The 24,066-nt window shown below is 44.4% G+C and overlaps 1 protein-coding gene across 1 annotated transcript in view; it reads right to left on the bottom strand.

Moving 5' to 3' along the window:
* The window catches only part of l3mbtl3 (L3MBTL histone methyl-lysine binding protein 3), a 236,328-nt gene that overhangs the window by 65,906 nt on the left and 146,356 nt on the right, over window positions 1–24,066 (bottom strand). The window contains exons 17-18 of the mRNA XM_085997143.1: window positions 22,606–22,773; window positions 4,542–4,676 (exon numbers count right to left, since the gene is read on the bottom strand). Of these exons, the coding sequence (XP_085853269.1) occupies window positions 4,542–4,676; window positions 22,606–22,773 (303 nt within the window). The remainder of the gene's footprint in view (window positions 1–4,541; window positions 4,677–22,605; window positions 22,774–24,066) is intronic.

A 24,066-nucleotide genomic window follows, 5' to 3' on the forward strand; every position in this document is an offset into this window, starting at 1 on the left:
AGAGAGTAGGGCCAATTTGAATGACCTGGGGAGTGTGCTCCCTGCCTGCCCATTCTTGCTGGCAGAGGCCCAAGGCATTTTGAGGTCTGAACCTCATTTACATTCCAGGGGGGGAGCTGGTTGGGGGGGGGGGGGGGCGGTGGGGGGAAGGGGTTTTGGTCGGCAGGCAGGCAGCGGATCCGGAGTTTTTTTGTGGACCTCCTGTTCCTCCTGGTCTCGTCAAAAAAAATTATAGGCAATTCCTGAGCCTTTTCATGAACGGCTTCAAGTGATCTTTTTAAGGACCGCTGGTTAGGCCGCTCACCGCCTGGTACAAATGAGCAGAGTGTGTGCTCTGCCCATTTGCAGCTCAAAATTGCAATCATGGTCCTATGTAGGACCCCTATTTGCACATTACAAGTAGCCTCTCCAGCTGCCCATCTCAGGGTCCTACCCAAGATGGCGGTAGCCGGAGCGGCAGCATAAATGGGTGGTAACTGATTTGAGCTGCTACCACTCCGTTTCTACCGGGTGGAAGGAGTTAAAATTGACCCGAGTATCTTTTCTCATGCTAATAGTTAAATTTTCAATAAAAAAAACATTCGTTGAATTTTGAAGCTAATTATTTATTTCATCTGTGTCTTGTTGACAATCAGAAAAGGTAAATGACAATTGCTATACCTCTGAGCCAGAGATTCAAACTGCTATTAACTATAAGAGAGAAAGAGAGCATGAGAGGAGTGCCGAGTGTCTTCCTTCAATGTTATTTTATTTTAAGAAAAAGAAAACAAGTTGAATTTTAAAAACAAACAAAGTCTCTTTAAGAGAAAGAGGGAGGGGGCAGAGTAGGGAGGGAAACAGGTTGAGGGGGAAGGGAACATTTGGCCTCTCACCACCTGCCCTTGAATGGAGTAATTGGAAGTGGGGGGAGGGAGAGAATACAGGCATGATGCAGGTTGTTCAAAGAAAAAGAGATAGGGGTAGTGATGAGAGTGAGGGGGTGTAAAGAAGGGGAAGAGTACAGGAAATGTGAAGGGGATGCAAAGTGAGCGAAAAGGTAAGGACAAATATGATATATAGGGGAAGGCATGGGAAGGGAGCTGTTAAGGAACACACTTTCCCCACAACCCCCACCACTAATGCAGCCTGTAGCTGCTCGTGGCTCCTTGCCCTCCGTAACACACACCACCTCCCCCCACCCAAAAGGAAATGAAAAAAAGAAAAAGACAGAGAAGAAGCAGATGGGGACAAAGAGAGAAGCAAGAAGAGCTAGTAAGCAAGAATTAGAAAAGAAAGACAGACAGAGACAGAAGAGGAGAGACAGACACAGAAACAGCAAGACCAATCATAGTTTATCTTTATTTTACCAAAATTTTTTTAGTTTGGCATTAAAATTATTAATAAAATAACGTGAGCACAGTGAATCAATTTTGTTGATATTTTTAGTAGATTGCTAACAAGATTATGGCCAATCCAGTACTAACCTACACTAATGCCACAGAATTGATGATAATTTGACTAAGTGCCTCAATCAGTTATGCTTTAAAAAAAAAATTCTGTTATTGTAGAATAAAGCACCAGAAACAAGACTTGTATGTTATAAATTACTATCCAGCTTTCAGAATTTTTCTCATTGCTCAGATGATAATGAAACACCTTTAAGTTACATTATCAGCCAATAATAATTGGAACTCAGTCAATTCTTTTTCTGAGTAGTCCTAACTGGAACTGAGACATGGGGCTGGATTTTAAGAAGGAGGGCGGGTTGGGGGTGGTCCGAGACGGTCGGGAAACCCGGGAGGCCGGGTTTCCTGCAGGCCTCGCAAACTTTAACGGTGGGGACGGGAAACCGAGGCCACGCATGCAAATCAGGCCCTGCCGTTAAAGCCAGCGAGATTGAGAGGCTGGCTGGCTGCAGGCTGGTAGGCCTGCAGCACTAGGCGATCAGGGTGGTGAAGGGAAGATCATGGCCAGCCAATGGAGAATCGTGGCCAGCCTCAGCATCATCGGTGGGGGTGGGAAGTGGGTGAGTCCAGGAAGGCAATCAGAGGCCTCGTGAGGAGGTCTCCGACTTGGGGAGGGAGGGGGGTTAGGTAGGGACCCTGGATCCTGGAGGTAGGTATAAAGGCACTTACCTCCTGGATCTAGCAGTCCCCGCCTTGCTTTAACTGCCAGGTTTTACAAATTGTGTAAAACCTGTCCACATGCAGTTAAAAACAAAATGGAGGTTAAAAAAAAAGGCTTCCAGCCTCATTATAATATTGACATTGACATCCCGCCTCCTGGGAGCGGGTTGGTCACCCGCCCCCGTCCAAATCAGAGGTGGGTGGGTTGGAAGTGGGTTCCGGTCGAGAATCTGATTTTTAACAATTTAACTACCCCCACCCCAGTTTTTTTTTTAGGTTGAAATTCCCCCCATGCTCTTTATAGCACTGGCAGGGAAATGGCACAGGTAAGATCGGTGTATGTGTTTCAATACTTGTATTCACCAGGGTTTACTACATTCTACATTTTTACACCGACTACACATATGTCTCACTAAACAACTTTGAAAAAGTGTATAATAAATATTACTATTTATGATGAAATATAATCTGACCAGTTTCACCTATTGAGTATTTTTCATATAGTAAATAAGTAGCCAGACCCACCCATAATTTGTGGGTTTCAAACCTTCACTGATTACATTTACTGGTAACCTAACTCATTAGTTGACAGAATTAAATATTAGAGAGGTTCAAAATGATGTCTGTGAAAGTGACACAAGTCAAATCAGGACTAATTGGATCTATTTTATCAACTAAATCAACACAGCATCAAGTACTTTTAACTTGTTTCCCATTTATACAATCACAAGGTTCAGATAATTTGAAGAGCACTGCAGGTGAATGAGATTTGTCTCATATTTTAGGCACTTTTTAAATTTTAATTTGAGCCGCAAACTTAGTCATTAAACTTCGTAGAGTAAATAATCAAGAATCATGTGGGTGCCATCCCAGCATCATCAAAACATCTTAAAAGTACTGTGTTCCTCAATGAAAGGTGGAGGATGCTGGAATGAAGATACATTTATTTATCTGTATACAAGGTCCCAGCATATTATGACATTGGCCCAGAAATTCGGGTCTCCACGGGTGAGTACGCACGGGGTACTCACCCGTAGGCCCAATGGGAGTGCCGGTTTCCTGCATGCACTGCGCATGCGCGGGAAACCGGCACTTCCGTTCCTCTGAACAAAGGGGTTCAGAGGTCGAACGCGTGCACGGGAGAGGCTGCGCGTGCGCATCGAACTTCGTTTTTTTTTTTATACAGGTTTTCCCGTGAGGGTAAGCCTGCAGAAGTTAGAAATGTAAAAAGCAGGCGTAAGGCCTGCTTTTTTCAAGATAAGTAGTGAATTAATTATTAAAACATTTTTTCCACAGGTTATTATTTTTAAATACTTTAAAGCAAGGTAAGTTTATTTTTAGCCCCGTTAGAAAATAAAATTATTTTTTTCAAAAATTTTAATTATTGTTTAAAATAGTTATTTCATGTAATTTATAGTTTATTTAAAAAATGTGATTAAAAAAAAAATTATTTGAAGATTTAGTGCTATTTTGGGGCCGTAGTATTTATAAGTCTTGACAGCACTTCCTGTCAGACTTATGAATGGAGCATTCCCTGCTCCGATTGGCTCCCCATGGCCCATGTGATCCCAGGGGACGCATCGAACTAACTGCGCCCCTGGGATACGCAAGCACTGCGCGCCGGCAGCTGGGCCAGGCCCCGGATCGGAATTCCACGGGGGCCCAGAGCTCAACAGCCGGCGCGCAAGGCAAGTGCAGGTCAGGGGCTTACACCCGCGGGAAGCCCCCGACCCGAATTTCTGGGCCATTAGTTCACATAATGAAATGTTAATTCTGCCTTTTATCAATTGACGACTTATATGCTTAATACTAGGCTATGGCACAGAGGTACAGTTCAGTTTCTAAATGAATACCACCCCTCACCACCCCCACCCCCCCAGTAATTCTTCCAACTTCTTAATTTCAAATGACTTTCAGTTGTTAATTCTATGGAACGTATGATAGTGGCACAGTGATGTGTTTTACTTAGAATGTGGAATTGCCATAGAAGTTAATTCATTAAAACAAAATCAAAAACTGCTAATAGGCACGTATCATTACATTTATTATTTATGATTTTGTTTACAAAGCACATTTTATGAACATCTATAGACCTCTAAAATCCAACAAAGTCAGCATACAGTCAGCAAAATCACAGCAGATGCTGTTGTATGCTGCAGGCATGTGTGCTGGAGTGTATTTTAAAGTAGGATAAAGGTCATCCTATATTAGATTAAATAACAATTAGGTACCATTCAATATGTACATATTTGAAGGATATATCTAAAAATGTAAGATTACACAGGCATGTACCCTATCATGGTTGAGATTTTCACAGGTTACACCGATTCTTGTACTCAGTAATAATACTGTAGTTAACAAGAACAGCAATCTTGTATTGGGCATTTTATACACAAGATATTCATATCATAATTACTATGTGTACAGGATACTGACCTGGGGTATTTTCTTCCTTTGCTAGCACACACAAGAGATTTTTTGCATGGTGGTTCTTCGTCAGAGACAGAGTCCTCAGCATTCCTCTTTCCTTGAACAGCAGCTTCTGAGAGCCAATGGTCTTGCGAGCATTTCCTGTTGATCAAACAATGTTACATTTAAATTTGAATCAATAAACATTTTTTATTGAATTTTATGGTCATCAAATTGAAGCATGTTAGTGCTGCAGAGTAAAATATTTTTTACTTTAGGCATCTAGCATACCAAATCAGGTGTCCACGGTTGAATGAGAAGTAAACTTCCCGCTGTCCTAACGAATCGTAGAATGGTTACAGCACAGAAGGAGGCCATTCAGCCCATGCCAGCTCTCTGCAAAAGCACTTCAGCTAGTCCCACTCCCCCATCCTTTCCCCGTAGCCCTGCAAATTTTTTTCCTTCAAGAACGAATCCAATTCCCTTTAGAAAGCCACGATTGAGTTGCCACCACCACCCTTTCAGGCAGTGCATCCCAGATCCTAACCACTCGCTGCGTATAAAAGTTTTTCCTCATGTTGCCTTTGGTTCTTTTGCCAATCACCTTAAATCTGTGTACTCTGGTTCTCGACCATTCTGCAAATGGGAACAGTTTCTCTCTATCGACTCTGTCCAGACCCCTCATGATTGCCTTAGTCAACATATACAGAAGAACACATCCTACTGTACCAGTTAGGCATTTTTCTATTGCCCACATCAAGCTTCGTATGATCTCTGAGTGATTGCCAATTTGTGCCAAATTAGTTTTGTACTGTGGAGCCATGTTAACTAGCAACTGCATTGAGGCTCTTCAAACCCATTTTACATTTATCTTACTGCCCACAGAGGACACTTTCATTCTAATACTTTGCGTTAGATTAGACCCAAACACCAGTGGTAAAAGACCATTGTTTAACCCAATGCACCACTCTGTCCCACCAATTAATGTAACAAGGTTAATGTAATAATCCTGGGGGACTTTAATCTTCATATAGACTGGACAAACCAAACTGACAAAAGTAGCTTGGAGGACAAGTTCATGGAATGCATTCAAGACTGTTTTCTAGAACAATATGTTGAGGAACCAACTAGGGAACAGGCTATTTTAGATCTAGTATTGAGAACTTAGACAGGGTAATTTAGTAATCTTATATCAAAGGTTCCTCTGGGGAAGAGTGATCATAATTTGACAGAATTTCATAGTGGCCCAGTAATTCCGTTCCAAATGCGTGAGTACGGTCGGGGTACTCACGCGTCTGGCCAGAGGAAATGCCGGTTTTCAGCATGCACAGCGCATGCGGGGAAAACCGGCATTTCCTGTCCTCTGAACGAAGGGGTTCAGAGGCACAGTGCGTGCGACTGCACAGGCAGCGCGTGCGCAGTGAACTTCGTCGATTTCATTCATGGATTCAGTGAGGTTAAGTCCTTACAACTTACACATGAAAAAAGCATGTGTGAAGTTGCTCCAGAGGCTGCGGAGGAAGATATATTTTATCGTGGAGCTTCTGAAAGGCAATATTTTTGTTTGGGAAAGGGAGGAAAGTTATTTTAAGAAATGCTGAGGTAAGTTTTAAAGTTTAATTTTTTTTTTTTAAACGGGTTTTCAGTACTGTAGGTAGAAGGAGCAATTGTGGCTGTGTGAATTGAATTTGCTGTGTTTATTAAATGTGAAAATGACTGTTCTAAAATGAGTAATGTAACATTTCCAACATTTTTAAGAAAGAAACTTTTCATCAGTAATATATTCTTTTAAGTAATTATGTATGTATGTCCGTATATATTCCTTTACGTATATGTATGCATGTATATATTCCTTTACTTATGTGTATGAATGTATGTATTTAATTATGATTTTCCAATAAGTTACTTTCTCTGAAAGTCATAATTAAATACATACATTCATACACATAAGTAAAGGAATATATACATACATACATATACGCAAAGGAATATATACAGACATACATACATAATTACTTAAAAGAATATATTACTGATGAAAAGTTTCTTTCTTAAAAATGTTGGAGTCATTTTCACATTTAATAAACACAGCAAATTCAATTCACATAGCCACAATTGCTCCTTCTACCTACAGTACTGAAAACCCGTTTTAAAAAACAAAAAATAAACTTTAAAACTTACCTCAGCATTTCTTAAAATAACTTTCCTCCCTTTCCCAAACAAAAATATTGCCTTTCTGAAGCTCCACGATAAAATATATCTTCCTCCGCAGCCTCTGGAGCAACTGTACTCATGCTTTTTTCATGTGTAAGTTGTAAGGACTTAACCTCACTGAAAGCATGAATGAAACCGGCGAATGTTACTGCGCACGCGCTGCCTGTGCAGTTGCACGCGTTCTGCCTCTGAACCCCTTCGTTCAGAGGACAGGAAATGCCGGTTTTCCCCGCATGCGCTGTGCATGCTGAAAACCGGCATTTCCTCCGGCCAGACGCGAGTACCCCGACCGTACTCACGCGTTTGGAATGGGATTACTGGGCCAACATTTTACATGTCAATAAAATGAAAAATTTAACAATTGCACGATTTGCCCCCTCGCATCTGCGACTGAGGGTCCAAGGAGGTGCATTGCGCAAGAGGTCATCGTCGTACGTATCCTCACACTGTTCCCTTTCAGGAACTGTATGAAGTGGTGGAAGGATTTCTGGCCACGTTAATGCTCCTTCCGTGACCATAACCATCTTCATACCAGCCATTAGGGTGGTTAGTCCTATGGCGTGAGGGTTTTACGGGCTCCCACAACCCATCTGAGGGGGGGGGGGCCCACCCACACCCGTGGACGCAAGTATCCCGCTGGATGTCCACCCAGAATTTATAGTTGGAGCTCCGACTCCACTTGCCGGGACTGTCTGGAGCGGGGTTCGAAACCCTACTCCTTCTGGCCCAGCGGCGGGGATGCTTACCGCTACGCAAAAGGCCCACTCCGCGCAAAAGGTGACACCCATACGTTTCCTGCGCCTTTTCCCTCCCCGTGACTGGAGCCCTATGCTGCCACTTGAAAGACCAAGCTATCATCTGTCCTTTTTGCGGCGCCTTGGACTTCTCATTACCAATGATGAGCAGGCGCTGCGCCTCCACCTCGTTGAGGAGATTGCTAAGGACATCATCAGTTCAATTGTGAGTTCTTTTAATGCTGTGAATTGTGCTCATTCCAGCCATTTCACGTTGCTAATCGGAGTGGGCCTTTGGCGTAGCGGTGGGATCCCCGCCGCTGGGCCAGACGGGGTAGGGTTTCGAACCCCGCTCCAGACAGTCCCGGCAAGTGGAGTCGGAGCTCCGGCTCTAAATTCTGGGTTGACATCCAGTGGGATATTTGCGTCCGTGGGTGTGGGTGGCCCCCCCTCCTCGTATAGCTTGTGGGAGCCCGTAAAACCCTCCCGCCATAGGACTAACCACCCTAATGGCTGGTACAAAGATGGTTACGGTCACGGAAGGAGCGTTAATCACGGCCATAAATCCTTCCACCACTTCATACAGTTCCCCAAAGGGAACAGTGTGAAGACACGTATGACGGCGATGTTGCTAAATAAATAAATGGAATGAAAAAAATTCTTTCAGGGCTTTTAAAAGTCTTTAAATTGCTTTAATTCTGTTTAAAACTACTTCAGATTCTTCAAAATAATGTAAACGTTTTTAAAAGTTTATAAAAGTTACCAAAAGCTTCATAAAAATACCAAAAACCTATTTGAAATGCTGTTCTGCATGTAAAAATGCTTTGCAGCTTGTGAGAAACATTGGGGGCGTGTCCTATTAAACTGAGACCTCAAGGGGCGTGTCTCACTTGCACTGCGCGCTCCAGGCTTCGCGCTGGCTGCACTCCTGGGCGGCGTGACGTCAGGCGCTGCCCGGGATTCTTCTCTTTCAAAAAGGAATTCCAGGCGTCCCTGGGAGGTGAACGGCAGGCGCGTCGGGTAAGTGCAGATCGGGGGCTTGCACGCGCGGCAAGCCCCCGATCCGAATTTCTGCCCCATTAAGTTTGAGAGTAATTTAGTTAAGTCCAAAACTAGGGATCTTAAATGAAAACAAAGCCAGTTAAGGAGGTATGAAAGGCAAGTTGGCTGAGGTAGATTTGGAAATTAGGTTAAAAGATATGATGGTATATAAGCAATGGCAAATATTTAAAGAAATAATTCATAATTCTCAATGAATATTAATTCCCTTGAGGAATAAAAACTCCACTGGAAAAGTAGTACACCCGTGGGGAAGTTAAAGATAGTGCCCAGAAATTCGGGTCTCCACGGGTGAGTAAACACGGGGTACTCACCCGCAAGCCCAATGGAAGTGCCAGTTTCCTGCATGCACTGCGCATGCGCGGGAAAACGGCACTTCTGTTCCCCTGAAAGAAGGGGTTCAGAGGTCGAACGCATGCGCAGGAGAGGCTGCGCGTGCGCATCGAACTTACGTATTTTTTGCAGGTTTTCCCGGGAAGGTAATTCTCCAGAAGTCGCAAGGCCTGCTTTTTACAAGGTAAGTGGTGAATTAATTAAAATTAAAACATTTTTTCCACAGGTTTATTATTTTTAAATATTTTAAAGAAAGATAAGTTTATTTTTAGCCCCGTTAGAAAATAAAATTATTTTTTTCAAAAATTTAAATTATTGTTTAAAATAGTTATTTCATGTAATTTATAGTTTATTTTAAAAATGTGATGTTTTTTTTAAATTTATTTGAAGATTTAGTGATGTTTTAGGGCTTATAGTATTTATAAGTTTGACAGCCCTTCCTGTCAAACTTATGAATGAAGCATTCCCTGCTACCATTGGCTCTCCATGGCCCACGTGATCCCAGGGGACGCATCAAACTAACTGCGCCCCTGGGATACGCAAGCACTGCGCGCCAGCAGTTGGAGGAGGCCCAGGATCGGAATTCCACGGGGGCCCACAGCTCAACGGCCAGCGCGCAAGGTAAGTGCAGGTCGGGGGCTTGCACCCGCGGGAAGCCCCCGACCCGAATTTCTGGGCCATTATTAGATTAAGAGGCTTACAATGTTGCTAAAAAGAGAGTAGTAAGCCTGAGGATTGGGAGGGTTTTAAAAATCAACAAAGGATGACCAAGACAGTGATAAAGAGGGAGAAAATAGAATGAGAGTTAATTAGCAAGAAATATGAAAACAGACTGTAAGAGCTTTTACAAGTGTATGTAAAAAGGAAGAGATTAGCGAAAGTAAATGTGGATCCCTTAGAGGAGAAATTATAACGGGGGAATAAGGAAATGGCAGAGATGTTATAAAATATTTTGTTTCTGTCTTCACGGTAGATGTCACAAAGAACATACTGCAAGTTGTGGGGATCCAAGGGTCTAATGAGAGTGAGGAACTTAAAGTAATTAATATTAGTAAAGCAAAAGTACTGAGAAATTAAAGGGAGTAAAAGCCGACAAATCCCCTGGACCCGATGGGATGGCCATCATCCTACAGTTTTAGAAGAGGTGGCTGCAGAGATAGTGGTTGATATAAAAGTTCAGCCATGATCTTATTGAATGGCGGAGCAGGCTCAAGGGGCCATATGGTCTACTCCTGCTCCTATTTCTTATGTTCCTAACTCAATTTAAATAGATAGACTTTCTTTATGTTAAATGAAAAGAATTATCAGGGAGGGAATATTTTGTTTTAATTGAAGTCCGATTACCTGGTGGTTTATTTTATTAATGTACCTAAAAATGCATTCATTAGAGATTTAATTTAGCAAGGCTGCACTCCCAACGTAGAACTTTGCTTGAAGAGAATGCGGATCTGGGAATCAGGTGTGAATATTAGAAAAATTAATCACTGGAACATCAGGACATGCACAAATCATTCACACTATACAATACTGTACACAATACAGTGCTATATCTTGGGGAAAAATGTCATGGAGTGTTTAATACTTTACAATCATAGAATGATACAGCACAGAAGGAGGCCACTCGGCCCATCGTGCCTGTGTCAGCCCTTTGGTAGAGCTATCCAATTAATCCCTGCTCTTTCCCCACAGCCCAGTATTTTTTTCCCCTTCAAGCATTTATCGAATTCTCTTTTGAAAGTTAGTATTGAATCTGCTTCCACCACTAGTGCATTCCAGGTCCCAACGACTCGCTGTGTAAAAAAGTGTTTTCTCATTTCGCCTCTGGTTCTTTTGCCAATCTGTTTCCTCTGCTGCCACTGGAAACAGTTTCTCCTTATTTACTCTATCAAAACCATTCATGATTTTAAACATTCTATCAAATCTCCTCTTAACCTTCTCTGCTCTAAGTAGAACCCCAGCTTCTCCAGTCTCTCCACATAACTGAAGCCCCTCATCCCTGGTACCATTCTAGTAAATATTTTCTGCACCCTCTCCAATGCCTTGACATCCATCCTAAAGTGTGGTGCCCAGAATTGAACACAAAAGTATAGCTGAGCTCTAACCAGTGTTTTATAAAGGTTTATCATAACTTCCTTGCTTTTGTACTCTATTTATCTATTAATAAAGCCAAGGATCCCACCTGCTTTTTTCAACAGCATTCTCAACTTGTCCTGCCACCTTCAAAGACTTGTGTACATACACCTCCAGGTCCCTCTCTTCCTGCAACTCCTTTGAAATTGTACCATTTAGTTTATATTGCCTCTCCTCATTCTTCCTATCAAAATGTATCACGTCATACTTCCTTACCACAATACTTCCTTGTGTTAAATTTCATTTGCCATGTATCTGTCCATTTTAACAGGCTATGTCCTCCTGAAGTCTGTTACTGTCCTCCTCATTGTTTACTACATTTCCAAGTGTTGTATCATCTGCAAACTTTGAGTTTATGCCCTGTATACCCAAGTCCAGGTCATTAATATATATAAAAAAGAACACTGATCCTAATACCGACCCTTGGGAACACCATTGTATAATTCCCTCCAGTCTGAAAAACATCCATTCGCCACGTACTCTCTGCTTTCTGTCCCTTAGCCAAATTTGTATCCATACTGCCACTGTCCCTTTAATCCCACGGGCTTTAATTTTGCTAACAACTCTATTATGTGGTACTTCGTCAAACGTCTTTTGAAATTCTAAATACACATCAACTGCATTACCCTCATCAACCCTCTCCGTTGCTTCATCAAAGAACTCGATTAAATTAGTCAAACATGATTTGCCTTTAACAAATCTGTGCTGACCTTCATTTATTAGCCCAGACTTTTCCAAATGACAATTAATTTTGTCCTGGATTTTGTGGGGGGGGGGGGGGATTTTAACATGAAAAAAACCAGGTGGGTTGGAGGCAGGGGGAAGTTAAAGTTTAAAAAATCTAAACCCCTACCCCAACTAGCCTCCAACCCACCCACTTTCAACTGTTACTCAGTCGGGACAGGGGGCGGGCAGCCAACCCGCTGCCAGGAGGCAGGTTGGCATTTTAAATATGATAATGAGGCCCTCAAGCCTCTGCCTTAACCTGCTGTGCAGGTTTTACTGCGGCCGGCTGAGGATCCTGGAGCTCGGGATTCCCAGTAGCTGCAGCGAGGCAAGCACAGCCTCGGGGAGCAATCCTTGTGGGCCGGGAGGAGCTGGAGTGCTTCCTTGCGGCCCCCAAAGCTCCCCCACCAGCAGCCCACCCCGTACAAACACCATCCATCACCCGCCTCCACCCCTGGGTCAGTGATCAAACTCCTCCCCCGGGGTCGGGGACCGGACCACCCCACTCCCGAGGATTGAACTTCCCCCACCTGAGGTCGGGGATCGGACCCACCCCCCTTGGACCCCACATCTATCTGTTGGGCTTCCGGGTTTCCCGCGGTCTACCGCCATCACCCCGCTCCGGGAGGGTTGGAAAGTTCAACATTTAGCCCATTGTTTCTAACATTTTCCCCACCGCCGACGTTAGGCTGACTAATCTGTAGTTGCCGGCTTTATCCTTCGCAATATTTTTGAACAAGTGCGTAACATTTGCAATCATCCAGTCCTCTGCCACCACTCCTATATCTAATGAATTTGAAGATTGGGGCCAGAGCCTCTGCAATTTCCACCCTTACTTCCCTCAGTAACCTAAGATGCATCCCATCCAGACTGGGTAACCTTTCTACTTTGAGGACTGCCAACCTTTTAAGTATTTCCTCTTTATCTATTTTTATCCTATTCAATATTGCTACTGCCTCCTCCTTTACTGCTACATTGGCAGCATCATCTTCGCTAGTGAAAGTACTCATTTAGTACCTCAGCCATGCCCTCAGCCTCCACAAGATCATCTCCTTTTTGGTCCCTAATCCTTTGACTACCCTTTTACTGTTCATGTGTTTATGAAAGACTTTTGGGTTCCCTTTTATGTTAGACACTGATGTATTCTCATACTCTCTCTTTGCCCCTTTCATTCCCTTTTTAGATCTCCTCTGTACTTTCTTTAGTCAGCTTGGTTCTCTACTGTATTATTAACCTCACAACTGTCATAAGTCTCCTTTTTCTGTCTCATTTTAACCTCTATATCTTTAGTCATCCAGGGAGCTCTAGCTTTGGATGCTCTTCCTTTCCCCCCTCATGGGAATGTGTCCGTAGATTGATTCCTGGGATGAGAGGTGTGGTGAAATAGGTCTTATAAGTATATACCTTATTCTACCTGTGTATAGTTTCCTATTGTAATCTATTGTAACCCTGCTGTTTTCTTGGTTGGCCAGGAATGCTGATGTACTGTATACCACTCTGCTGTGCCATTGATTGTCCTGATCTGTTACTTCGCCCCTGGCTCCGCCTCCTAGTTCACTTCTGAGAAGCTGGTCAGAAGGCTAACATGTGTGTTCTGTTCTGTCCAGTTCTAAGCTACTAAAAGCCAACTGTTTGAGTTATAACTACCAGTCTCTGTAGCTATTTAAGGTATATCAATTTTAATAGCTTATTACTTCCAGGGATGGACAGACTCCTGAAGCCGGAGTGTCTAGACAGTGATCCACATTCGGCGGACGCATCGAAGAAATTCGCACATTGGCGCCGGTGTTTCGAACATTTCATTGCATCGCTCGATGATGGGGCCAACAAACTGGGCCTACTGACTAACCTAGTAAGTCATCGGACTTACTCGCTAATCGAGGACGCTTCTACATACGAGGATGCACTCGCGACTCTCAAGGCCCAATACCTGAAGCCTGTTAACGAGGTGTATGCCAGGCATCTCTTGGCTACCCGCAGGCAACTACTGGAGGAATCGCTGGATGATTTTCTACAGAATCTAAAGGCCCTGGCGAAGGACTGCAACTACAAGGCCGTGATGGCCATTTTGTACCAGGAAGAAGCGGTTCGCGATTCGTTTATATCGGGCCTTCGATCGAATTACATTAGGCAGAGGTTGCTTGAAAGGGACACTCTGGATCTAAAGACGGCCGTGGCTACAGCTCGATCGCTGGATGTGGCGCAGAAGAACTCCGAGACCTATGCGTCAGGCCATGCGGCCCTCTCAGCCTCGTGCGCGCCGATCGAGGAGGCGCCATCCTCTCCGCCTGGGCCTCAGACCAGCCCTACACCACGGGAGTCTCCACCCAGCCCCACCACTGCAGCGGTGTCCCGCGGACCAAGATGCTACTTCTGCGGCCAGCTCAAGCACCCCAGACACCGATGTCCTGCGAGAGACGCCACATGTTTCAAGTGCAAGAAACGGGGACATTTCAGCAAGGTATGTAAGGGGAATCCCGTACCTGATACAGTCTCCGCGGCCCTACACGTGGTCCCAGAATTTGATACCGTCTCAGCGGCCGCCTACGGATCTACGATAGCCTCAGTCACGGTTGACCAGTCCAGACCGCATCCACTATCAAAGTCTATGATGGACGTTAAGGTAAACGGACACCCGACGAAGTGTTTAATCGATTGCGGGAGTACTGAGAGTTTTATTCACCCTAGCCTCATCAAACCGTCCTCTCTAAAGGTGTACCCTACCCGGAGCAAAATTGCGATGGCATCTAAGTCCCTCACTTCGGAGGTAATCGGTTTCTGTAAAGTAACACTGACTGTTAAGGGCACAGAGTATAAAGATTTTAAACTCCTTGTGTTGCCGCAGCTCTGCGTGAAATTAATTCTAGGCCTAGATTTCCAGTGCCACCACGAGAGCGTCACACTTGCATATGGCGGATCCCAGCTCCCGCTCACAGTTTGCGGCCTCTCCACTTTAAAGATAAGCCCGCCATCCCGGTTTGCGAACCTCGCCCCAAACTGTAGACCTATTGCGACCAAACGTCGACGGTACAGTTCGGAAGATAAAAAATTTATAAAAGAAGAAGTAGGAAGGCTACAGCGGGAGGGTATCATCGAAAATAGTAATAGCCCGTGGCGTGCTCAGGTAGTGGTGGTTAAAACTAACGAAAAGAAACGGCTCGTGGTCGACTACAGCCAGACCATCAACATATATACGCAACTAGACGCTTATCCCTTGCCTCGCATCTCCGAGATGGTGAACCAGATTGCCCAGTATCGTGTGTTTTCCACTATTGACTTAAAGTCTGCCTATCACCAGCTCCCCATAAAAGTAGACGACCGTCCTTATACGGCTTTTGAAGCAAATGGACGCCTGTACCAATTCCTTAGGGTACCCTTCGGGGTCACAAATGGAGTTTCCGTTTTCCAACGGGAAATGGACCGTATGGTAGATGAGAATGCGTTGGAGGCAACATTTCCGTACCTGGACAATGTTACTATCTGTGGACGCGACCAACAGGAGCATGACCGGAATCTCGCTAAATTTCTAGAGACTGCCCAAAAGCTAAACCTGACCTATAACGAGCACAAATGTACTTTCAACACTACTCGTCTGTGTATTCTCGGCTGTGTGGTAGAGAATGGGGTAATCGGGCCAGACCCTGAACGATTACGCCCGCTTAAAGAACTACCACTGCCACATAACCTTAAGGCCTTAAGAAGGTGTCTGGGATTCTTCTCTTATTATGCTCAGTGGGTGGCCAACTATTCGGACAAAGCCCGAGCCCTTATCAAGTCGACGTCCTTCCCTCTATCAGTAGAAGCGAAGGAGGCATTCACCAACATCAAACGGGACATTGAAAAGGCCGTGGTATGTGCTGTAGATGAGAGGATACCCTTCCAGGTAGAGAGCGATGCTTCTGATTTCGCGTTGGCTGCAACCCTCAACCAGGCCGGGAGACTGGTAGCCTTCTTTTCCCGTACACTACAGGGTCCTGAAGTCAGGCATTCTTCCGTTGAGAAGGAAGCACAAGCAATTATCGAGGCGGTCAGACATTGGAGACATTATCTCGCCGGCAAACGTTTCACACTCCTCACTGACCAGCGGTCTGCGGCCTTCATGTTTAACACGAAGCAGAGAGGCAAGATAAAAAATGACAAGATCCTAAGATGGCGGGTAGAACTGTCCACTTATGACTACGATATTATGTACAGGCCAGGAGCACTCAACGAGCCACCCAATGCCCTATCTCGAGGGGTATGTGCCAGCCTTAGTACTGACAAGCTCCAAAGTCTCCACGACGCACTCTGCCACCCAGGAATCACCCGATTGAATCACTTCATCAAGTCTCGCAACTTACCCTACTCCATTGAGGAGGTCCGAACGATGGCCAGAGCCTGCCGCGTTTGTGCGGAATGCAAACCCCGCCTCTACAGGCCCGAACAAGCTCACCTCATCAAGGCAACTCGGCCATTCGAGCGCCTAAGCCTTGATTTCAAAGGTCCTCTCCCATCGGTTGATCGTAATGTCTATTTCCTCAACGTTATAGACGAATACTCTCGTTTCCCCTTTGCCATTCCCTGCCCGGACATGACCAGTGCTATGGTAATCAAAAGCCTCTGCAACTTATTGTGTCTGTTCGGTATGCCCAACTATATCCATAGCGATAGAGGGACGTCGTTTATGAGTGATGAGTTACGCCGGTTCTTACTATCAAAAGGGATTGCTACTAGTAGAACCACTAGCTACAACCCCCGGGGCAATGGGCAGGTTGAGAGGGAGAATGCGACAGTGTGGAAGGCAGTCGTTCTGTCTTTAAAATCGAAAGGCCTACCGACCTCTCGCTGGCAGGAAGTTCTTCCCGATGTACTGCATTCCATAAGGTCTCTGCTGTGCACCGCAACAAATGCTACTCCTCATGAAAGGATGTTCGGTTTCCCCAGGAAATCTTCCTCAGGTATTTCACTACCCGGGTGGTTGATGTCCCCGGGCACTGTACTGCTACGAAAACATGTGAGAGGTCATAAGACTGATCCCCTAGTGGAGGAAGTACAGCTCCTCCACGCCAATCCTCAGTACGCATATATCCAATACCCTGATGGACGTGAGGATACTGTTTCAATAAAGGACCTGGCTCCGGCAGAAGAGAGAGAGAGCGATGCTGCTAGCGAAGATGCGGGTGTGGAGCACCGTGATGCGCCGCCTGTGGGGGTGGGATGCCCGGAGGTACAAGACGTACAAAACGTCGTTTTGGAAAACCCAGCAGACGCCGGGACGGCGGAGGAACCTGAGCAAGTCCCCAAAGAGGTTCCTCGGCCGACGCTACGAACTGTAAAACCCCCGGTCAGACTTAACTTATAGGAGGGGTGAATGTGGTGAAATAAGTCTTATAAGTATATACCTTATTCTACCTGTGTATAGTTTCCTATTGTAATCTATTGTAACCCTGCTGTTTTCTTGGTTGGCCAGGAATGCTGATGTACTGTATACCACTCTGCTGTGCCATTGATTGTCCTGATCTGTTACTTCGCCCTGGCTCCGCCTCCTAGTTCACTTCTGAGAAGCTGGTCAGAAGGCGAACATGTGTGTTCTGTTCTGTCCAGTTCTAAGCTATTAAAAGCCAACTGTTTGAGTTATTGATGCGCCATCAATTACTCAAAAGACTGAGGTTGAGCGAGTAACAATCAGGCTTTTATTAACTAAAGAATGAAGGTCTTGTCTCGAGTGGTCGACCCGTCCAGAATACTAGGGGACTGGGAGGTAGTCACTTATATACCTGGAATAGTGGGAGGAGTCAGCCGAGGCATGTCCAGACCTGTACCTAGTGGAATACACATACCTCTGCAAACAGGTATAACAGTGGTTTACCACAGTTATAACTACCAGTCTCTGTAGCTATTTAAGGTATATCAAGAGGGCTGTCCTATGAGGAGAGATTGAGTAGATTGGGCCTATACTCTCTAGAGCTTAGAAGAATGAGAGGTGATCTCATTGAAACATAAGATTCTGTGGTGGATTGACAGGGTAGATGCTGAGAGGTTGTTTCCACTGGCTGGAGAGTCTAGAACTAGGGGCATAGTCTCAGGATAAGGGGTTGGCCATTTAAGAGATGAGGAGGAATTTCTTCACTCAGAGGGTTGTGAATCTTTGCAAATTTCTATCCCAAAGGGCTGTGGATGCTGAATCATTGAGTATATTCAAGGCTGAGATAGATAGATTTTTGGACTCTAGGGGAATCAAGGGATATGGAGATCAGGCAGGAAAGTGGAGTTGAGGTAGATGATCAGCCACGATCTTATTGAATGGCGGAGCAGGCTCGAGGGGCCATATGGCCTACTCCTGCTCCCAATTCTCATGTTATTATGTCTACCGGTTAGCACTGTTGCCTCACAGCGCCAGGGACCCGGGTTCGAATCCGGCCTCGGGCGACTGTCTGTGTGGAGTTTGCACATTCTCCCCGTGTTTGCATGGGTTTCCTCCGGGTGCTCCGGTTTCCTCCCACAGTCCAAAGATGTGCGGGTTAGGTTGATTGGCTATGATAAATCGACCCTTAGTGTTTGGGGGATTAAATACGTGGGGTTACGGGGATAGGGTGGGATATGTGTCGGTGCAGGTTCGATGGGCCGAAATGGCCTCTATCTGCACTGTGGGGTTCCTGTGATTTCCTGTGATTACTGCGTACCGGAATCAGCTCCTCTTTGAAGGTCTCCCATTGTTGAATTACTGTTTTGCCTACCAACCTTTGTTCCAATCCACCTGGGCCAGATCCCTTTTCAACTGAATGAAGTTAGCTCTCCTCCAGTTAAGTATTTTTACACTTGAATGTACCTTGTCCTTTTCTATAACTATTCTAAACCTAATGTTATTATGATCACTGTTCCCCAAATGCTCTCCCACTGAAACATGCTCCGCTTGCCCCACTTCATTTCCCAGAATTAGATCCAGCACTCCTTCCTTCCTCGTTGGGCTGGAAACACACTGATCAAGAAAGTTCTCTTGTACATATTTCAGGAATTCCTCCCCCTCTTTGCAATTTACACTGTTACTATCCCAGTCTATATTAAGATATTTGAAGTCCCCCATTAGCACTACTCTATAGTTCTTGCATTCTCCTGTAATTTGCTTCTCTATCTCCTTCCCACTATTTGTTGGCCTATAGTATACACCCAGTAGCATAATAGCTCTTCTATTGTTCCTTAATTCTAACCAATTAGACTCTGTCTTTGGCCTCTTAACTACACCATCCCTCTCCAGTGATGTAATAGTTTCTTTGATCAATACTGCCACCCCCTCCTTTTTTTCCTTCCCTATCTTTTCTGAATACCTTGTAGCCAGAAATATTAAGTTAAGGCAAAAAAAATTTGATGATCATGATGATAATTGAAGACAGGACAAAAAAACTTTTCCTTTCACTGTTGTGATGTATAAAAATTAGAACCTTGAGTATATAGCAAAAGCACTGGCCTCCTTTTATAGCAAAATAACTCTCCCAGAAAAATGATGTATCATGAATTGGCTGATTGTGTGTTACTGATAATTTAGTGAACTGATGTAATAAATTAAAAATCAGTTACAGTAAACAAGTCAATCTGACATCAAAAACAGATGCAATAATTTTCAAAATGCAAGTTCTTTCTTTCACATTCAAAGATGCTGCTATATATTCTACATGCCACAATTTTCACATACAGCAGGAGCTTGTTTCTCTTCCTATTGCTCCTGGGTAATGATGTGTTCAGCTTGTAAAATAAAATGTCATCAATGTCAGTGCCAGATCATGATCTTAAGAATGGAAAACCGCTGTTTTGATGTTCTGAACTCAGGAAAATTAGTGAGCAGTTAAACTGACGCAACAGAATTTATTGAACTCCCAAAAAGACACAGAATGGCTTTCTCAACCATTATTAAACATTTTAAACACGGTAAGGGTTATGGTAGTCCACTTTCAATAATTGCATATCAAATGTCTGCCGCCAGACCACAAGATAAATAATTGCTGACTCTTCCTAGGGTCTGATTTGTAGCAAAATCACAAAGCCTAAAACTATTTAAAAATGTACACTAATCAGATCCTGGAGCATATTACTTCCAGATTTCTGCCACAGACTCCATGTCCAGCGCCTCATGTAGTCTGCTGACAGAAAGTATTTCCCACATTTCAAACAGGGGCTCCATGCTGGCACCAACCACCTCTGCACAAGTACAGGCATTTATTACAATAACATGAGCTCGAACCTATGCCAGCCACGACCAATACCTGCCCTGCCTCTGTACTGCTCGTAGGTGTATGTGTTCATTCTGGCTCCAATTCTACAAGATGTTCTTTTTGGATAAGCTTCTAATGAGATTTTGTAAATCCACCATCATTTCCAGGGCCTGAATTGAGCTAGTTTTAGCGCAGCAAGTTTTTGTTCCCAAATATTGTTGGCCATGAAGATCCAAAAGGGACATCAGCCACTCTGCCAGGTAGGGACTGGCAAATAGCAGAGATGAGGAAATCTGAACTCCATATTTTGGCTATCAGCAGGTATTTTGTCCCTCATGTACCATGTTTTCTTGGGGCACCAGAATCTGAAGAATCCATCCATTTCTTCCTTGATCCAAGTCTGGGGACGATCACATTTCTCTGACTTCCAACCTATGTCAATCATGACCACTGCTCTGACTCCACTACAGTTCACACAGATGCATACCTCGGTCCTCTGACACTATGGGCTTGTTCGGTCCAAGATCCTTGTGTTTCTGGGGTTTCTTGGGACATTATTTAGGATCCTTCCCAACCAAAAGAGAAAACTTTACCTGACCAGATTGAGTCACTGGGCATATCCATCGATCCTTTGGTATGCACGAACAAACAATGATTTCTTCAGTGGGAGAATAAGCTGTTTATTCTCGCAACCATCTAAATGAGCCTCTCATCCCATATTTGTCGTGTGACTCACTCCCACTAAGTGGAAGCAGGACACCCCAGGTACAGAGAACAGAAAAAGAGGATTATGAAGAATTAGTTAATAAAAAATTAGTATGGGTTGGATTTTCCTCTGAATTACCACCCATTTTGAGATAGTAAACCAGATAAAATGGGTTCTTAGAGGCTACTGCCGCTAAAAACTGCATTTAAAGTATCATCTAAAACAAATCAGAAGTCCTTCTGAAGGCTTGCTGGGAGCCCGATCTGCCACACGTAAATAGAATCGTGGGGGCGTAGGTAACCCTTCCAACCTTCAACTTCTGCCTCAAAATGACGTTACTGCCACTATATAAGTGAGAGTAGATGCTGCAGAAAAGTATCCCTGAAGTGCTGCTACTGAAGGTTAGTGTTACTTTGCCTGCATATTGAACTTGTTAGTACTTTGGAGGTTCAATCAGGACTTTTACAATTAATTTTAGTCAGTTCGGCTCAAAGTACTGCTTTGCATTGGGAACATGGATTTCCCAATGGGAATAGCTCTGTTCTTATGAAGAAGTGGAGGATGAGGACATGGAAGAAGCTAGATTGGAGGCTCTTGGAGTGAGCTATTAGAAACGGTGTCTCTTACATATGAAAATGACATGCAGGAAAAGCCTGCCCCACACTCATGATAACTGGAGCATCATGATTAGACACTCCCTACTAGTTAAGGTAATTAATAGTTACTATTAGTTAAGAAAACTAGGTACACTAATATATACAGTTGAGATACCTGTAAAGTCTGCGGAATTGGTGTAAAAGTACAGTATAATTAATGTAAAGAAAGTGAAATTAAATAATGAAACAATGCAGTGAAGTGAATTAGAGCAAATGCAACAATTTAAGCAAAAGAGAAAAGGAAAATTTAAATATTAAAACAATTAGCAAAAAGCAAAGAAAAAATCAATTAAATACAAAAAATTTAAACTTGAAGTAAAAAGAGAGAAAAATGAATGATAGAAAAAAGGTAGTAGAATTAATAAAGGATAAGTAAAACAAAAAAATGCAGAATATTAAGAATATAAAAATGGACTAAACTTCTAGGCCAAGAAATTCAGTTGGCTGCGCCACCCGTTAGCGCCTTAAGAGGGCGCTAAGTGGGTCAAAAGCCACTGGCCACGCCTCCCGCTAAATTCAGCGGGACGCTAGTGGTGGCGCTAGCCGTTAACGCTGCGCCACTACCGATGACATCATCGGTGTGCGCAGCGCCCCGCTGACGCCCCGGCTGCGATATTTAGAAGCGCCCCCTGATTTAACGCCGGACGCTATGTGCGACTGGTTCAGGGGGGCCTGCCTGCGGCGGCACAAATTAAAGGAGGTGCGGGGCGGCCATTTTTGTTGCTGGCCGCCTGCCAACACCTCTCTGCGCTGCCGTCCCCGGCCTCCTGAATCCCCCCCCCCCGCGGAGTGCCGGCTGCGTTCCAAGAGCCCGGCACTTCTCCTCGGTGCCAGGCTCTTTTGCTGGCACTCGCGATCCTCGGGGGCCCAGCTGGGCCCCAGATCGCGCTGAACAAGGCCCCTCCCCTTTAAGTAGGGGAGGAAGGCCTGCAGTACCGCAGCGCGATGTGCCACGTTGCGCAACGATATTCAGTTGCAGCGCCCCAAGAGGGATGCGGGGCGCCTCCAGTAGCGCCGCGCTTCCCTTTGGGGCGCTCCAACTGAATTTCCGGCGGGCGGCCGCGACTGCTTCCAGGGCACTAATTTTAGCGCCCTGGTGAGGCTGGCACCCCAAACGGGGCTATAGTCAATTTCTAGGCCCTACTGTTTGAAGGTAAAATGTTTTCAATCCCTTGACGTGTTGTTGTAAAGGTATAACTGTATGACTCAAAGCCTTCAAATACCAGCACAGTATTCATATGAGAAACAGAATTCAAATCAACTAAGGTAATAAATGATACAGAGAAATGAAATGTCATAAGTATGAAACATTCAACTGCAAAACAACACTGAAAAAAAATCTCAGACCTATGAGATGTGATGTTAGACGAACTAGGGGCTGTTTCTATTCCATCTGCTTCCACTTTCTTGCTCTTCAGTATACCAGGAGTAGAGACTGGCATCTCTCCACTCACACGATCCTGCAGCACATTTTCTCTGTTCAGGTTGATCTCAGAGTATGGGCAACCTAATGCACTGTAAAGAAAAAACATTTCTTACAGCTGGATGAATGAACAGCAAATTCCTTTGTTAAGATCATCTCAAAGAAAGTCACCTGATTTTTATAATTCCAAAATTATATTCTGCATGCAACTTAATCTCTATAAAGATCCATTTCAGTGGAATGGGTGGCACAGTAAGTTAGAACATTGCTTTTTCACCTTTGAGACTTGGCTTCAAATCCAGCCCAAACTGATAGGATAAAACAATCCTCATTGCCTAAAAGGTACTACGTACATGAAATCAGTCTGGACAATTTTAACTTAGTCCGTATGGGCAGTCAACTCATCAGCACAAAAATGCCCGTATTGCCCGAATTCCCTAGTTACTCCTATAATCTCCATTTAAAAACATTATATCCCCTAGTTTTTGAAATTTTCCTCAGTGTGAACAATATGTCTGGATCAGCTTTATCTCAACTTTGAAGATTTCTTTTTCTTGTTGAGAAAGTCTTCAACAAGAAAATAATCTGAATATACTAAAATATGACAACATTGTAAAAACACTTTCATAACACCTCTGATTTTTTTTAGTAACCTAGTTTTTTCCCCCTGAAGAACATAGTGCGAATTGGTTCATAAAACTCAAATTAACACCGCAGCCGTTCAAGGCGGCGGCTCACCACAACCTCCTCAAGAGCAGCTAGGGATGGATAATAAATGCTGGCCTCGCTAGTGACGCCCATATCCCAAGAATTATTTTTTTTTTTTTTTTTTTTTTAAATAGAAAAGATTAGAAGCATGCACCAGGACAACAAGTGCACTGCAAGTAGACAAGTGAGCTAACCTCTGTTACATGATCCCATATATTTATAGCTTAACTTTGGGGGAGAAATTTAGTTGCTTAGCGCCTCCCGTTAGCGCCTCCAGGGGGAGCTAATGGGGCGCTAGGAACTTAGTGCTCGAGCATAGCGATTTTAGCGGCGCTCGCGAAATTGACGAGTCATTTTGCGGCGGTGCTAAACACCACCACCACGATCTCCTGCGCCCGCAGATCGTGACGTCAGTCAAGCTTGTAACGCCCCAGACCAGATATTGAGTCGCGCCCCCTGCCTTAGCGCCTGCCGCTAGGAACAACAGGTAGAGGGGAACGTTTTCAAGTCAGGAAGGGGCTGGTGGAGTGCTATTTAAAGGTGGGCGCTTCCTGCCTTTTCTTGTCGGCAAAATTTTTGGTTTTAATGTTGTCCTAAGATTTGACCCTCAGCACCATTTTTGAGGTTCCTAAGTGCCGAGCTCTTTCCGTGGGCCTATCCATTAGTGCTTCCAACAC

This window comes from Somniosus microcephalus, chromosome 9, assembly GCF_052327205.1.
Source record: "Somniosus microcephalus isolate GS21.2 chromosome 9, FLI_Smic_1.0, whole genome shotgun sequence".
Lineage (NCBI taxonomy): Eukaryota > Metazoa > Chordata > Chondrichthyes > Squaliformes > Somniosidae > Somniosus > Somniosus microcephalus.